General features: G+C 40.9%; 1 protein-coding gene across 4 annotated transcripts in view; it reads right to left on the bottom strand.

Annotated features, from left to right (window-relative positions):
• Positions 1 to 5,716: 5,716 nt before the first annotated feature.
• Positions 5,717 to 18,841, bottom strand: part of LOC101850917 (protein transport protein Sec16A) — a 54,221-nt gene continuing 41,096 nt past the window's right edge. For 3 of the 4 annotated variants that reach the window (XM_013091442.2, XM_013091408.2, XM_035973976.1), the window contains 6 exons: positions 18,598 to 18,697; positions 17,391 to 17,489; positions 16,854 to 16,997; positions 15,704 to 15,765; positions 13,120 to 13,179; positions 5,717 to 6,424 (listed from right to left, as the gene is read on the bottom strand). In XM_013091442.2, the coding sequence (XP_012946896.1) occupies positions 6,245 to 6,424; positions 13,120 to 13,179; positions 15,704 to 15,765; positions 16,854 to 16,997; positions 17,391 to 17,489; positions 18,598 to 18,697 (645 nt within the window). In that variant the 3' untranslated portion in view covers positions 5,717 to 6,244. The remainder of the gene's footprint in view (positions 6,425 to 13,119; positions 13,180 to 15,703; positions 15,766 to 16,853; positions 16,998 to 17,390; positions 17,490 to 18,597; positions 18,698 to 18,841) is intronic. The other variant, XM_013091473.2, reaches the window with a different exon arrangement.

Genomic DNA, 18,841 nt, shown 5'->3' with positions numbered 1-18,841 from the left:
CAGATTTTATACGTCGGTAGATGCAGGCCTACATACGTACTCATTACCTTCTACACAAACATGTGCTGCACTCATCACCAGAAATTATTATACATCAGTACAATGCATTCCACACACTATCTTCTACTCATACATGAATGTGATATACTCCCAAACACAAATTGTCATAAATCAGTACGCGTACATATGTACCCTTTATGCGTACATATGTACTCATTATCTTTTACACAAACACAACGGCAGTACCAACTGTACATATGTGTGAGTGTATGTGTGTATGGGGGAAAGGAGGAGGGGTGGGTGGGTAGGCCTCCAGCCCCGCTGCTCCAGCAGCATTCTATGCTCCAACTCACAACTTCTATTATTTCCCTAAAACAAAATGGTCATGTACACGCTGTGCTTACACGTACACTCTGTGCTTACACGTACACACTATGTTTACACATCATGTTTGCGTGTAGTACATGCATGTTACGTTTACACGACAACCCTACGTGTAGTAACGGTGTCAGCTACATTTGGAATGCTTCAAATAAACAGTAAAGGGATACAAATCACTCTTCTTGACTACACATAAAACACGATACAATAAGCCCCTTTGAAAAAAAAAAAACTTTTTAAAAATTAAAATACACAACGCACATGTCATGTGATGCGTTAAGAAACCCGCATCCCTGACAATCTAAGACAATCAAAACCTCCAAGCTTTTCAGAAAAGATTTTTGTTACACGTTATCTTTACAAAAGATAAAGAAAAGGGTAGGGAGGGGTTTTTTTGGTTTAAATGTAGGTGTTTTACACCCCCATCAACATAATTTACATCTTTTAGGAGGCAGGCTTCTTCAGCCCTGCTTATCAGGGCCAACCTCAGCTGACAGAGATGCAACATCCCAGCAGAAAGACTCAATGCATTTGATAAAAGTTTTCCCGTTACAGGAATCGAACTCATGTCTTCTGCGTGCTACAATATAGCGCCTAACCACTACACCACCAATGCCGGGGACAATAGTAACATAGAAGATAAATAAGGATCTTTTTTTTTAAAGGGAAAAAAAACAGTTCATCGAAGTACATGACCAAAACAAAAACATCTGAAATAAGAAAAAAAAAAAAAAAATACATGTTGCATAACCATTGACCTGTCCTTTACCAATGTACCAATTGGCATATGGACAGGTTTTAGTTTACACCTCTTTCACCACTGTACGGTTTTTAAAGAGGCAGGACCCTTGAATTTAAAGTACAGCTAAGTCCTGTTATATCGACAACCTTGGGTCAAGCATAAAGTTGGCGGTATAACGATGTTTAATGCTGTCATCTTTTGAATAGCACCACCACCCAGCTTACTTGAAGGGAAATGGTTCCGCCATGACTAGATGAAGGACAATATTATGAGCTATTTCCTTTTGTTCCAAACTCAAATGAGATGGCTGTGGGCACGTCAGCCTTCCTGTATGTGACATTGACAATCACCACCTCGTAGAGTCATGTGTGGGAGAAAAGGGAGATTTTCACTGCTGCCTAGTGGGTGCCATGCATCATGTGTTGTGTGTACCTCTGGCTTGGGTGGCCAGTTTGCTGGTGATAATTGTGGGCCAAATTTACGAAAGTTTTGTCAGGACCATACAAGCCGGGTAGTTGACAGATGGCGATGGGAAAGGGCAGATAGGGCAATGATGTGTGCCTTTCAACATAGGAGGCTATATTGTGTCTTTTATCCAGCCACAAAAGATCTGACTGTGGACACAACATCATATGTATATAATGGTATTTATAAAAAAAAATTCCGAACTAGCTGATCTGATGTCGTCCTAAGTGAGAAGAGCTGAAGTTTTTAAGCAGGAGTAGACACAAAAAAGGGCCTATTGGAGGGCAGATATACTCTTTCTCTCTCTCCTCTCTCTCTCCCTCCCTCCAGGGCTACAAATGAGACAGAGGTCACTATAAAATATGTCTCCTTTGAGCAGCAACATTATATCGCAGAAACAAGTTTAAGCAGGTTACAGATTTCATGTCCTTAAGTCCCAGACTTGTTTCAGTTTCACTCCACATATATATATATATATATGGGTAGTATGGGACCATTTCACCATGCTCTGTACAAGTGACTAAATCCAGCAGCAGCTCTAGACATAGCCCCAACACTAGACCAAATACAGGGCGGACTTGAGCAAAGGATAAAAATGAAGAGTAGGTGAAAAACAAACCGCCACACACCCTCTTTCAGACCAGAGTCTACAACTTACAACTCTCTTTAAATAAGCAAATAAAAGTAGGTTACAAGATGGCACCGAACCATAGTAAGTGAGCACACAAAATATCGAAAACCATATTGAAGACACATCACACAAAGTAGATAAAAACAGTGTCTTTCAAGTAATATGACCTCAGTGAGCTCAAAAAGAGATGTGAAAAGTCAAAAAGTTTGAGAGACCTATGACCTCTTCACATATCCAAGGTTATACAATGAATGCCCATTATACGTACGGTGAATGCCCCGGTCAACACAATACACGGTTCTGTAAGAGTCACGGTTTTAACAAGCAACAGGACTCAGTCAAGCAGGTAGAGAGCTAGGAAAACTTTTACTAAAAGAACTCAAGTTCAAAAGGGCCCCCTTACACTATACTTATAACTTATGGTATTGGGACTTGAACCACAGCCACCAGTATAACAGTCCAAATTGATCTTGAACAAGTCTACACAGCATGCTTGCCCCCTGTATGTAACTCCCCATCACAATGCCACGACAAGACCTCTGCCTCACAACAGACATGGCCGCTGACAGAACTGACAGATGTCTGCGTCGTGTGAATATAATTCAACGTGGGTCACACCACACACCTGGCAGCTGCAGCAAACAGTTCAGTCTTATTTAGTTTTTGTTCCTGTTTTACGGCACTAGCAACACAATAAGGTCATATAAGTGCTGAAGATTAGAGGTGTTACAGGAAAGTAAAAAATTTTTTTTAAAGGAGGGGAGATAAAGACGATAGATGTTTCATAGGAAACAAGAAGCAAACCACACCAGAGCACCCGCCAACCACCCACTATTAGTCTTTTGGCATTGTGGACATTTGACCCCAAAAACAAAGAAGAAGAACAAAATCCGAAGCAGTAGAGTCAATAAATTCCTGACCAAAAGTTCTATGTAGAAACAAGCCCATCAGACTCTGCGCACAAAGGGAAAGAACACAGCTACACCAAAAGACCAGAACTCCACAGCAACATATAAAAACTGGAGGTAGATGAAGGAACCTCCGGTAAAACCCATCCCAAAGAGCCGATAACAATTTGATGTTTATGTACCTCACGGTCCCTTTTGTTTTTACCTTCAAACAAATTGACGCATATATATCTCTCAGTTTATTGTCTTTACCTTCTCTTCTTTCACTTAGATAGAACTGCTGTCTGTCTCAGTCAAGAAAACATCCGTCTACTTCAGAAAAGGTCTTGTTTTGGTCGAGCAAAAGTTTCCACACACTGAAACAATTTTGAGAAGACACCAACCCGGGACCTCTCCCAGCCCATTCGCCACTTTCTGGCGCTCCCTTCAACAGCCTCGCTGTATCTCTCCAAGAGTCTCTCTCTCTCTATCTGACTGTACCGCTCTACTTTGTTCACATTTCAAAAGTCTTCACCATTGAGAACTTACCAACTCCCCCAGCTAACCCAATCTGACACCAGAGGAGCACAACTGTCTACAGGTTTTGGGGGGGGGGAATGGAGAAAGAATAAAAATTGCCTTCCTTATCCTCACTGAAATGTATTACTAATGGTCGATTCCACAGTGGTACAAAATAAAATGAGACCTTTCTCCCCAAACTTAAATGAAAAAAATCACTAAAGGAGTAAAATATTCCCAGTACTGCTTACTAATGAAGGGAAACAATGTACTCAATATGGCCTTCATCTGATAACGATTGTCGACGTTTTAACTTCCAATTTACGTGGGGTGGGGGCTGAATAACCTTCCTACGACATGGGAACTGAACTCACGTTTTCTGCATGCAATAGTAAACAGTTAACTATAACAGACACTTCTGTAGACAGGACAGAATAACGCACACTATCGACCGTTGCTCGTCCCTAAAGTTAGTGAGAAAAAAATAGAGGAAACGCCAAACCACATTAATAGAGGGGGAGAAAAAAAACAAACAAACAAGCCAATAATACCATGAAGTAAGCGCATAAATCTACAGGTGCCCTTCACCATTACAACAATAAAATCAAAAAGTACAAAGAACAATCTTGTAGCTAGGAAAAATGAAACACAACAACATGGTAAATTCTATCAATACTCGGCAAAAATATACAAATTCTATCAATCAATCACTGACAAAAATATACAAATTCAGAACAGACAACAGAAAGGAAAACGAAAAGAAAAAAAAGCCCTCACCTCCCCTCAGCAAGATTTTAAAAACCTCTGATCCACGACTAACAAAATGATCCATGAAGTAAAACAGTTCCTTACGACATACACGATGGGAGTGTTACACTAGTGTGGGAAGGTGGAGAGTAGGAGAAAAGGAATACAGACAGAGAGACAAAAAGGCTGTGCAAAAGTGATGGTCATATTATGAATAACTTTGCGTGTGTATGCATAATGTGTATGCGAGTATGTGTGTGTGTGTGGTGTGTGTGTGTGTGTGTGTGTGCATGTGTGTGTGTGTGTGTGTGTGTGCATGTGTGTGTGTGTGTGTGTGTGCAATGTACATACAAACAGGCGTGAGCACACAGACAGCCATTGTCCACATAGGGGATGAACAGTGTCATTTTTCAGTTCTCAAACTGAAAACAATCTATGGCATTTCACATCATAAACACAACAACAACAAAAAACACACCAAAAAAAACAAAAACCCAGGGGTGAACAGGCCACAATAAATTAACATTATAACAAAATAAATAAGCACACGCCTTTCTCCAGTCTGCCGTCTCCTACTACACTGTGATCTGTGTCCGTTGGCGAGGTCTGTCCTACACAAAGGTCATGCAGAACAAGGCCGGTGGTGGTAAATCCTATTATACATGTATCACAAATGTACCACGCAACACAACTACACAGTGGAGTGTTAGAAGACAACACAAAACTATGCGAGCGTGTGGTGGCGAAGCTAAGACAAATCCCATCCCCCCAATCACACTCGCACTCCGCGTAGGAACATATATATATCAAAGCATCCACTGTCAGAAAACATTCAGAACTCACAAATCCGTTCTCGTCTCAAGCTTGAACACACTACAGTGGGTTTTATATTATAGTCTGTGAGGACCCTGTTGGTAGATAGGACCCCCTCCCCTCAGTAGGGACCAGAGGCAGGACGCAAAAAGAAAAAAAACAACACAAACCCAAACCCAGCTGCTATGTACAAAATACAGATAATGTTTCGAAAGACTTTTGCAACACAGAAAATGAACAGAGATAAATACAATTCTCATTACACATTCAGAAGGTTCATGACATTAAAGAAAAACTTTTACATCTACTGACATCACGGAAACTTTCTTCTCAATTCTTTCTGCTTATTTTATCTGCATCTCTAAATGTAAAGTCAAATTCAGAATAGAGCTGAAAAATAATTGACACACACACACTGACACAGGCAGTCCTGTACTACAAACAAACATTCCTGCATCTTGAATTATCATTATGAACATTTCATAGTCACATTAAAAACATAAATGCTGCTTCAACATGACTTAAAATAACTTTTTTTTCTTTCTTCAAATAAAATCTGAACAGGACATTATTTTCCACAGCCTGAAAAGACTCTCTGTATCTCTCTGTATAACCTACAGATAAATATCCTCACCAAGCATCTGTGTTATCGTCATCAAGCCAGACAACATGGGAATCAATCACATCATGCCGACAGTCACTCTGCAGCAAAAAAACCCACTTCCCTCTTCAAAACAACAGACGACAGCTTCATAATATCTCTGCAACTCAAGACAGCAACACAGCATGTCGTTGCTGCTGAAAGAAGAAAAAAAAACACGATGCAACTCCCTTCCACCCGTTTCACACAACGAGCGAAAAAAATGGTGGAGCTACTCGTTTTTCTTGAGAGGCGATGATTTCAATGTAGGACGCCTACACATTTAAACAAAATCACCTTTGTCCTGGTTTTTTAAAACCCATCACCACTTTGTATACCCATGGAAAAGAATCTGGTCCTAATTCCCCCAAAAACCTGTCGGGAGAGAGACAGAGAGAACTAGTTCGGGGAGGCCGTCATCATTTGGGGTAGGCCCTCCTCTGTCCGTACTTGAGTCCCGGCCCTGCTGATGAGAGCGCCTGGCCCTGACTGCCGCTCTGTAGGGTGGCAGGGTTGAACAACATCGGCATTGACGGCACTTGAGGCTGCTGCTGCTGCTGCTGTTGCTGCGGCTGTGGCTGTTGACCCGTGGGCTGGGGCTGTGGACAGACAGACAGACAGAACCGCCTAGTTGTTTTATTTTGTTTTTATTTGAGTTTTACGGCATTTGCAATGCAATTATATAGGCCAAATAAGTGCCGAAGATTAGAAGTGTTACGAGAGGGTAACAAATACCAAAAAAGGAAGTAAGGAATGAGAGATAAGGATGATAGATTTTTTATAGGAAAGAAAGAGCAAACCACAACAGAGCACCCGCAGTCTAGTTGTTGGACCCATGGGTGTTTTATGAAAATATCTGAAAATGTGCAAAGTTGCAAATATGCAACAACAAAAAGATAGTTAAATGACACAACTAATAACATGGGGTAAAATAGAAAACAGAATAATAACTATTCTTCTTGTGAAAATAACAGAAATACTGGGGGGGGACCACCCCCCCCCCCCCCCAAAAAAACCCCCCCAGCATCCTTGAACTCCAAAAATCATTCATTTTGTAGAAACATGGGAGATTTTTTGTTGTTGTTGGGTTTTTTTTTAAAGGGTTGGAGGCCTTTTGATTCTTGAGTCAAATGGAACCAAGAAAGACAAAGTGATGGTCAGCAATAAATAACTGTCAGTACAGAGAATTAGGAAAAGAAAGGGGAGACGGTTTAGTATAGCACAGTTTGCGAGAGAAGAACATTGTATCACAAGAACATTCATTTAGTGTTGGGGAAAAGTATGCAGAGACACAGCACTAACTTATTGAACTAGCCAGAGAAAACATTTGCTTTAAAAAAAAATAGTGTTCCTAAAAGAAACGAACAGAACAAACAATGAAAAACATTGTAACAATAATAACGGTTGAATTTAACTGCAGAAGCAATTCGCAGAAGGAGAGAAAAAGTGCCAAGTTATATCCTTTCTTCTGAAGATAATGTAAACACACCTAGATCTAAAAAACAAAACTTAAGAGAAAGAACTGACATTTTTTTAGCACTGGCCTAAACATCAGAATACAACAGACAAGTCTTCAGGTACAGACGCTTATGGAGAAATTAACGAGACATTCCAGATAGACTTGTTTTAGTTTTAGTAAGTGTTTTACGGCATTTACAACACAATAAGGTCATATAAGTGCCGAAGAATAGAGGTATTACAAGAGAGTAACAAACATAAAAAAGAAGGAGGGGAGATAAAGACAATAGATGTTTGATAGGAAAGAAGAAGCAAACCACACAAGAGCACCCGCCAACCACCCACAGATAGACTTGACTTTTCTGTAGAAGTCATAACGTTGATGCTATTTGTTGCGATTATCATCCCACTAACATAGCCCAAGTACCATCCACAGACGCATTTTGGGCTCTAGAATCATTGGCAGAAATATACATATTGTTAGAAAATCTGAGCGCAGCAGGCGAAAATATCTCTTCTGTAGATGACTTATCCACTTATGGGGTCGAGGTGTCCAGGGGTCAAGAACACATTGTAAAATTTTAAAATAAAAGATTTAAAAAAAAATAATTATGAGCTAGGTCCAAATACATCTATCCATGGAGAAAGACTTACTGCTGGCAGGGACTGAGTTTTAACAATCATCTTTTTTCCTTTTTTTGCGTCTTTGATTCTGAGCATGTCCATTGATATTATGGATGGCCTTGGAGACTTGTATATCTTATCAGTCAAATCTGGCAGTAGTGACAATGTACTGTAGATCTATATTCCCTACCATACCACACTGACGACACTTTGTCTAAAGAAAAAAATCCTCATTACTGTTGTTCACCTTCCAGCTAATACCCTTTAATTTTTGTGTTTGTCACTGAGGATTTCTATTTGACCAAGCTCGGTACATGTATAAATATATTTCAATCTGATTTACAAACAAAATTATATACAAACACGACGAGTGAAAACAGTCACTGCTGAAAGATATAGAAGCCTACATAGCCAGTGGCTTATACTATAGCACTACTTACTGTTATAATTTAAAATCATTATAGCCTACATGTGTAGCGGGCAGATACATTTATGGTACAACTATAAAGACAATGACATGAGTAAGTCTGAGTAAGTCCAGCGACCCAGATCAATGTTTCAGTCATGAGCCTAGTGGTCTACAACAGTATATAAGTCTTGGAACACCACAAGTCAGACGCTAAATACAAGCTTGAATGAAGCAAAGAAATAAATTCAACACAACGTGAGAGACTGGCTTCCACAGGATCCAAGGCGCGAGATGGAAGTTCACTAAGGTTTATGTTGTGACCTTGAGAATTTTACTTCAAGAACAAGACAGATACATGTGTTGATGACGAAATTCCCCCCCCCCCCCCCCCCCAAGCTTTACTATCTGAACAAAGGCCGAAACAAATCAACAAAGCCATCAACTAAAACAGCCATCTGTGGTAGTCTGGCCAAAACACATCAAAATTCGAAAACACATCAAAATTCGATTAAAAAAACATGTAATGTATTATATATGGTGACAACAATATATAACTTCTCCATTTTACTGTTTCACCAGACTTGTCATGTTAGAAAGGACAACAGTTACATTACACAGAGAGAAAGAGAGAGAGTGTGTGTGAGTGAGAGAGTGAGAGAATGTGTGAAAGAGAGAGTGTGCGAGTGGGAGAGAGAGAGAGAGAGAGTGAGAGAATGTGTGAAAGAGAGAGTGAGAGAATGTGTGAAAGAGAGAGTGTGCGAGTGGGAGAGAGAGAGAGACGTGAGCACCCATCCACCAACACCCCCCCCCCCCCCCCCCACACACACACAAAATTCCCACTTGAAAGAAACATTAACAAACGCCCACCGTAACACAATTTATATCGCTTAGAATACTGGCTGTAGTGACCCTTCCTACCATGTCCAACCAAGGTTGAGAGATACAGCATCCTAGCAGACGGACAGAATTTTTTTCTAAAATGTAAGTATTTTTAAGCCTCATTGACACAAGTTATATCATTTAGGAGGCCGGCTTCCGACCCTGCCAGTCAGAGCCAACCTAGGCTGAGAGAGCTACAAAATCCCATCAGAAAGACCGAGATACTCGATAAAAACTTCTCCCCCACTCTGGAATCAAACTCAGGTCTCCTGCGTGCAACAGCAAAACACCTAACCACGCCATATATACACAGAGAAACTGAACAAAATAACATTTCAGTATGGGAACTGAACTTGTCTTGTCGACACCACAGACATCAGTATAATTTAGAATTGAGTATAATAGACTGTGCAAGAAATACTCTCAGGAAGCCAGGCAACTGCATAACAAGGAAAGCGATGGATTGGAATACACAGAGGTAAAAGATCAAGGGGAAGACCATGTGGAACCTGGAGAAGAGTCACCAAAATTGATGTACAGAAAAGTGGGAAGACAAATGGAATAACATCAAAAGGCTGGCCAAGGATAGGGAAAGGTGGAAAATGTTTGTTTGTGGCCTATACCCTGATCCAGGGTGAGCAAGGCAATGATGGTGATGATGATGATAGACTGTGCAGTGACACAGACAACCATAGACCATCTCTAGTCAGGGACACAGACAACCATAGACCTTCTCTAGTTAGGATAATCATAGACCTTCTCTAGTAAGTGACACAGACAACCATAGACCTCTAGTCAGGGACACAGACAACCATAGACCTTCTCTAGTCAGGGACACAGACAACCATAGACCTCTAGTCAGGGACACAGAGAACCATAGACCTTATCTAGTCCGGGACACAGACAACCATAGACCTTCTCTAGTAAGTGACACAGACAACCATAGACCTTCTCTAGTCAGGGACACAGACAACCATAGACCTTCTCTAGTCAGGGACACCGACAACCATAGACTTTCTCTAGTCAGGGACACAGACAACCATAGACTTTCTCTAGTCAGGGACACAGACAACCACAGACCTTCTCTAGTCAGGGACACAGACAACCATAGACCTTCTCTAGTCAGGGACACAGACAACCGTACACCTTCTCTAGTCAGGACAACCATACACCTTCTCTTGTCAGGGACACAGACAACCATAGACCTTCTCTAGTCAGGGACAGGGACAACCATAGACCTTCTCTAGTCAGGACAACCATACACCTTCTCTAGTCAGGGACACAGACAACCATACACCTTCTCAAGATGGATAAACATAGAGCTCTAGTCACAGCAGCAAGGATGAATCAAAACCAAACATAAAACAGGGATAGTTCCTTTCTGAAAAAGGGAGCTAACCATCGGCACCCCTCCCCCCTTCCCAGACAACGTCTGTTCTCAAACACAAAGAGTTTTTAGTCAAAGTTAAGAGAAGCACATTGATACGATCACAGTCAGTAAAAGCTGACGAAAAAGGCAAGACAGAAAAACGGAAACAAAACAAGGAAAGAATAAATAGTAGGACCTATCAGTGGCACCCTCTCACAACCCACTCTGTGAGTAATATGTGTGTGGATGTGTGTGTGTGTGTGTGTGTGAGAGAGAGACATAGACAGACAGACAGACAGACAGACAGACAGACAGACAGGCAGACAGACAGACAGACAGACACACAAACAGACAGACAGGCAGACAGACAGACAGACACACAAACAGACAGACAGACAGACAGACAGACAGACAGACAGACAGACAGGCAGACAGACAGACGTTAGTATCCACTCTGATACAAGAAGGCATACACGAATATGGAATAAATATGTTGTACAGGCACAAGCAAACTATGTTAGCTGAGGCTATGTTAGGTTGGGGTTTTTTCACTGTTATATGAGAGTGAGAAAGTTAGTTTCAGCTGCACGCTTGTTAGATAATAGAATAGAATGTATGGGTGATATAGTCCAAGGAAAATGAGCCACAAATGCTTTGTATTGAAATGCAACGTTTCTATCTACAGCAAAACCTTTCTTTCTGTTTTTGCACTTAATAAAAAAAGACATTACTACTTCGACAATACTTTGAACACATCATTTCAATGCCGAAAACAGCGATCCATTGTAAATTTTTACACCTCATCAACATAATCCAGACCCTGCCCGTCGGGGTTCCCCCAGGATGATTGGGACACAGCATCTCAGCAGACAAATAAGACACTCGATAAAATAACTTCCTTACTTAGGAATTAAATGGCGAAAAGCCTGACTTTTGCCCCACAGATGTCGGTGAGAGCAGAAATTTTTTTTAAAACAACCCCCTTAAATTTCTCATGGGGTCATGTACTAAAGGCTAGAAGAGTGATTCTGGGACCAATTTGGGTAGGTAACAGGAAAAGACCACAGAGAGAGGTGCTGATCAGTTCCTGTGACCTCATTGGTAATTTGGACATACACCTCAAGGCAAAAACATGTACAAGACAAAATGTCTACCCTGTTTGGGAATCGAACCTATGTCTTTTGCTTGCAAGGTGAAGAGCCAAAACATCAGACACCGACTCTGGTATTTCAGGAATACCACAACAGTATTGAAACTAATCTTAAATGTTTTACACCCCATTTGACACAACCAACATCTTGAACAGATAGACTGCTTTTATCGAGTGAAGCTCAAGACATAGAACAGAGCAAAAAGTGAGTGGAAAGACAATAACTATGTGTGCAACCGATGAGACAAACACCTCTCCTGAGTAGGTCAGAGGTGAGCCTCCAAAGGCCACCAGTATACAATATACACACACAGATCTTCCACTTTCAGGAGCTTCTAATCATAGCAACTACCTTCATAGAGAGATAGAGGGACAGATCTATCATGCGCCCAAGAAACCACTGGAATCGAGAAAAAAAACAACACCCCCCACCCCCCCCCAAATCAAATTACAAATAAATTTTTACTTCACAATATTCACAACATGTCTTACATGCCAATGGACTAAAGCCTGTATTCGCTTAAATGCAACAACCAACTTTCCTCTCCTTATGTCTGTCGACACTGACTGCACAAAGTTATGTGTACAATTTTTAGACGTGGTAAAGTCAGATTACTTTATGTGTGTGTGTGCGTGTGCGTGTGTGTGGTAAAACACCAAACCAAAGTGCCAGCATCTGGACATCTGAACAATAAAGATTTATTTCATAACTAAAACTAAAAGATAGCAACAAAGCAACAAGTTAACATTGGAGAATTTGAACTTGAGCTCGGTATTGTACTCAGCTACTCATCAACAGAAGGACTCTTTCATGGAAGCTTTCAGCCGACAGAAAAAAAGCATTCTTCGGTGGTTTCAGTGGTACTGTATTTGGCGAACAGCTAAAAGTGAACAGCAAAAGGTGAACATCGAGCCAAATAAGCGACCCAGTGGTTCCATTGGGACAGTCATTAGGTGAACAACGAAAGGTGTGTGTGGCTACAAGAAAACCCGTCAGAAAGTGCAGATGGCTATTTTGGGATATTGTCAAAAATAGAACTACAACTTTATTTCAATAATTAATTTTTAAGGATTTCCCTCAAATACAAGTTAAAACATTTTTAAAATTTTTAAGAGATAATTTCGAAGACACTCAGCAGACTGACAAATTTTGCACAAATTTATAACTGTTTACTGCTGAGACCTTTGAAGTGCTATAAACTTTTTGCAAAAGGCTCAATTGTAAAAGGAATAAAATGCTTGTGAAAGATAAGCCCTTTCAAACATATGCACACAAAAAAGTTTGTATTAGAAAAAAATCCACATTCCCACGGATTTTCACAGAGCCATGCACAAATGTCAACATCAAGCAAAAGCTATAAATGCTGGTCGGGAACGGGGAGGGGGGTGGGTGGGGTGTGGTTACCTCTTGCAAAATACTCTGTACTTCTTGCGCCAGAGAGCTGACAGAACTGGAGCGTGACAACTGCAACGGCAACAGTAACCACAACAGTCATCACCTCACACTCCATCAACATCATCATCATACATCACACCACAACAACACTAATAATCATTTATTTTTTCAAAGCAGTCCTCCTCAGAGTAGATATACACACAGCTGCTCCATCAGAAGGTCAGAAAACTGAACGCGTCTCCCAACACGACTGAATATGATACACACTTGTGACTTCGGCAAAGCCAGAAATCTGAACATGTTTCCTGACACATGAACATGTTTCCAGAAATTTTATAGTGATACTATACACGACGTGACTTAAGCAAAGCCAGAACGTCAGAAAATGAACACGTTTCCTGAAATAATTGACGTTGATAATTGTACATCCCCTGCGACAAAAGAAACATCCCACAGTGTGGGGCAATGACAAGTTCTCTATGTTACTCCAACACACAGTGCCAGAGAGAGACATATTCTCTATATATTACTCTGATGCAAAGTGCGGAATATTCGAAAGAAGCGATAATGTGGAAATAACGAACAGTATCTGCGAGCAAAGTTCTACTAGCTCAAAGCCATATTTTATCCATCCAAAACTATGCGATTCTGTTTGAGTAAAGTGCAGCACACCCACACAATAACAATTATTCAGTGCTGGGGAAAAAGCGAGGCAGACACTGCCCAGGTCTATGTAACTTTTCAGATGATGGGCTCACTACAAAACATGACAAATACAAAGCGACAACACTCACTGCTAACAATGTCACAATGGGAACAACTCAATGATGAAAAATGCACACAAATTCTACTCCAACACTTCCTGAGGTACTGATCAAACAACTCGATGAAAAACAAAACGATACTGACATGATTTCTACATCAACACTTCTTGAGGTATTGATCAAATAACTCGATGATTAGCGAAGCGCATACGACATCAATTTAGATAAATTTTCACTCAATTCCAAATATGGATCAAAGACTTATAGTTTGTCATAATCTGCAAACAATGTGGGGAAGGAAATCATGCCCAACACTTGAGTTTGAGTCAGAACAGAGTACAAATATGAACAGCGCTCTAAGTACTCTCTGCTTCTCGAAATGACTTTAAATAGTTTTTAAAATTCATTAGCTGACATATACACATCATAGTGTGAGCATTAATTAAAACGTTATAAAATCTGTATCTCAGGTGTAGGTTGCATGAAAAAGCAAGACTGTACTAAACATTCTGAAAATATCAGCTGTGACCACAGAATCCTTTCTCTCCTGTGTACAAAACATCAGAACCTGACACAATAAGAAAACTCTGACGGCATTTAAACTACCCTTTTTCTACAAAGAACTTAGATTACTTGCTTAAACGGACTACAAATGTGAACATATATCTAAAATCTCCAAGCTTTCAAGAGGCAAAAAGCCACCACTTTGAATAACAAAAGTCAAATGCAGAATTAATGTATTCTAATACAACAAATTGTCCCAAAAATCTTATCACTTCTCCACAATTTACAGAATCAACATCAGACAAATTTGGGGACTGAGAATACAAGGAAGCGTATATCACTGATGGTCAGTTGTGATGTAAAATAAACAAAAACTGACAAGGGTCACATGCACTGCTTGGGGAAATGATTACAAAGCAGCACTGGGTTGATATATTTGTTTTAAGTAGACAGAGGCGCATCATCACAATACTATTTAGCGCTGGGGAAAAGCAAGACTGACAAAGGGGAAACAAATTGGAAGGAAAGAAGTAGGACCTACAAGTTGCTCCCTCCAACCATCCTGGCCCACATCACAAGCACATGACAACAAACACCACATAGGAAAGTAACCACTCCAGTCTTACAGGGAGACAAAAATGTTTGGAATTTTAAGTCCAAGTTGAAAAAACACAAAGCCATAGCAACATTCGTCATGAAGAAAATAAGAAAATTTGACCTCGCTTTCAAGGCCGAGTTAAAAAAAATTGGGGCCCTTCATTGTTCTTGTGACAGTATGTAGATTGAAAACAGGGTGCGCTCCAGAGAAGAGAAAAAAATACCAACTGAAGAGAAGTGAGGAGGAAATACAGACTTCAACATAAGTTAAGGATCACTTACATATTTGGCAAAAATTCCTCCGAGGATTTCTATGCAGCACTTTGTGGTTTTGCCCCTTTAGGAAGCTGTGCAGTACGTATTGGTAACCCATGAATATTTTCAGAGCAAAAAATGTTGAAACATTCCTTGCTTTTCTCTTCTTTCGGATTTGTAAAAATCAGTACTGTTTGTCAAGGTGGTCCGTAACTTATGTTGAAGTCTGTAAGTCACAGAACAACTTCTATGTCTGCAAAGCCTATGGTAGATAGAGCACATAGACAAACACATCATCTGCACATCACAGACAACAAACACACCTTGACACATCAGACAAACACAACAACAAACACACCGTCATACCAGTTTTGTATTCATCTAACAGACAGACACAATAGACAAATTAAACACAGTAAGTAGACAGACACAACAACAAACAGACAGACAGATCAACACACCAGCGTTCTCACCTCATTTCCCGGTCCAGGCACAGACAACATGCCCTCCGAAGCACCACTGTTGTTGGAGTCTCCTGGAATAGACAATTGTAATTGTAAATTTTTGCACATCCACTGACACAATTAAGCCTAATATGGAACCCCCAGGAGAAAAGAAAGAGAGGAAGGCCAAGATCCACCTGAGAGCAAATCTCAGGCTTATTCGTTTGTTTGAGTAAAGAGATGCACATCGACACAAACAGACTACGCTTGACCACAAAAAAACGACTACACCAGACTACAAAAACAAGACTATACAGTGGAATCCTGTTATAACGAGAGCGAGGGGACTGGTGCGAAATATCTGTTATAGCAAGATTCTCGTTATAAGGGATCCCGTAATAAATTCAAGAGAAATAATAAAGTAAGTAGGCCTACTTGCGAACATCGGGTACACACCACACCCTGCCCACGTCACACATTCGCTCCATCCATCGCAGCACTGTGACCTCTCCATCCCCGCAACGGAGAAGTGAGAGTGAAAGGAATGGTAAGCCTAGATCATTTAGCCTAGGCTGGCCCATCACACGATGCATTCTGCTTGTCTGCGCATGCCACACCCTCTCCACTCATTCTCTCCAGCCTTCATTGTCGCCACACGAAGGCTCTTACGTTCTTTGTTTCCCTAGATCACCAACAAGTTTCTCAACTGGCGAGGTTTTACATATCATGCACCATATAAACTGGCCTGTGCGCTGTGCACAGCAGCAACAATATTCGGCTATAACCGACTTGTGTGTTTGTCTGATTGCGCTACAGCAGTATTTTATTTTCAAAGATAAAGAAAAAGAAAAAAACAGGGATTTTAGAATAGTGTCTTTATAACAGACTTCTCATTATTTCAGGACTTGAAATAGTGGACTCCACTGTACTAGACTACAGCTACAAACTACGTTAGACTTTAGACACAGACACAGAATAAACTTAGACAACAGAAGCAGACTATGGACACAGAATAAACTAGACTACAGAAACAGACCACAGACACAGACAACACTAGACTACAGACACAGACTAGACTGCAGACACAGACTACACTAGACTACAAAAACAAGACTAGACTAAACTACAGCCACAAACTACATTAGATTTCAGACACAGACTACACACACAGACTACTGACCTGCGGCGGGCATAAGGACCTGAGGGGCGGCGGGTGGCTGCTGTGAGGCAGTTGACGAGGTGGGCGGGGCCATCACATTGAACAGCTCCTGGGGCACGGAGACGGGCTTGGGGTTGTTTACGTCCACGTACTGGTTCCTCACACCTGTACATGGGAGACAGTTAGAGCTATTGTCATAACTGTACATGTATATTACACCCCTACAAACATAATTGAGATCATTTAGGAGGCAGGCTGCTTCCACCCTGCCAGGTAGGGTACAACACCACAGCAGACAAACCGAGACACTTGATTGATAAAGCCATAGCCAAAAACAGGTCTCTTTTACCAAAGTTCATTCATTAGATGAAGTACTATCATAATAGGTTCGCGAGTTTCGATTTAATGACCCATTTAGTGACGTTTTCGTCATTTTCAGATTTAGTACCAAAAAAGGGCCCCCGCGTAGTGGGTTTACCCATCTCAGAGATAAAGATTTAACTACTCAGCCTTCACACCTAGAGGCAAGCACATTAACTACTCAGCCATCATATTCACCTTTAGCTTTGAGAGAGAACTTGTTTCCTCCCCCTGAGGGGGGTGGGGGGCCGGAGGGAGGCCCGCTGCCAGGAGGGGGAGCAGCACTTGGCGGCTTGCCTGTGAAAGGAAGAGTTGGTTTGAGTAAACAGAAGCACAACCACACAAGAACGGCTATATAGATCAGGGAAAAGAGAAAGAAAGACAAAAACAGAAACAACAAAGGGAAAATAGAAAAGAAGAAGGACCTACAAGTGGTGCCCTCCAACCAACCACCCAAAAATGTCGAGGGAAACCTTTGTCAATAATAAACATAACAAAGATAACAATACATTTAAAGACAACATATCCGAATCGAAAGCAGGCTCTACGTGCTTTGCTATTTATCACTACCTCAACAGACCCAGGAACATTTGGAAACATATTCAGCTCTTTGGGGAGCACTCAATGCAAGCTGCTATTTTACTGTCGCTCAAACACTAAAATAATGAGAAAATTTTCGCGTCTTAGTTCAAATTGACAAGATCTTTCACTGTCATAGCTCAAACACTAACATGCAGACACCTGGGTACCCATTCTCACCTAAGTAAAGTGAGAAAAATTCGCGCCAAGGGCCTATCCCAGGAACAACGTTAGAACTAGACTGGGATTTGAACCTAGCCTTCAGCGACTACAAAGTAACACCACGAAGTCACAAACTTCAAATTATTGAGTTACTGCTTTTCGCACAGACTACTTTCAAAGTTTACTCTCAAAATCTGTCACACCAAAGAACAGTCTTAGAGACACTTTCTACAAGAGGGTCTTCTTCTTCAAGTACCAGATCAGAAATGGAGACATCAGCCATTTTGGTTTGCCAATCACTTCACTGCTCCGACGCTCGGAAAAAAAAAAGCTATATTATTATCTTTTCCATCACACATCTGTTGGCCACTTATTCGTCATTTATCTATGCCCTTTCTGCCTTCTATTTTTCCCAAAGCGAGCAAGAGGCTTCAAGACTTTTATGTCAATAAAATGGGGTAGGGTATGGTACAAAAACGAAAAAAGTACAGTTTGGAGGAGAAAAGTTTGATTAAAGTACAGTTTTGAGCAGAAAAGTTTGATTAAAGTACAGTTTTGAGCAGAAAAGTTTGATTTATTTTTCCCTAGGCCACCCAGAGAGGCAACTCACTCATGAGAGGCAACTCACCCATGAGAGGCAACTCACCCATGAGAGGCAACTCACCCATGAGATCAGCATCTTTAGGAGGGGGGGCTGCGCTGGCTACCTCATCCTCTGTCCCATCAGCATTCATCCACTTCTTCTTCACCGGATCCCACACAATCTGCACAGACAAGATGGAAATATCACTTTGTGTTTTGTTTGTTTGAGATTTTAAAAAGCACACCAACATGATAACTGTCATTTAAGGATTGGAAAATTTATCCCGTTTGTTTGAAGAGAAGCACATCGACACAATTATGCTCTC

The sequence above is a fragment of the Aplysia californica genome, unplaced genomic scaffold, assembly GCF_000002075.1.
Source record: "Aplysia californica isolate F4 #8 unplaced genomic scaffold, AplCal3.0 scaffold00001, whole genome shotgun sequence".
NCBI lineage: Eukaryota > Metazoa > Mollusca > Gastropoda > Aplysiida > Aplysiidae > Aplysia > Aplysia californica.
Note: the sequence above shows the minus strand (reverse complement) of the source record. Positions and strands in the feature narration are given on the sequence as shown.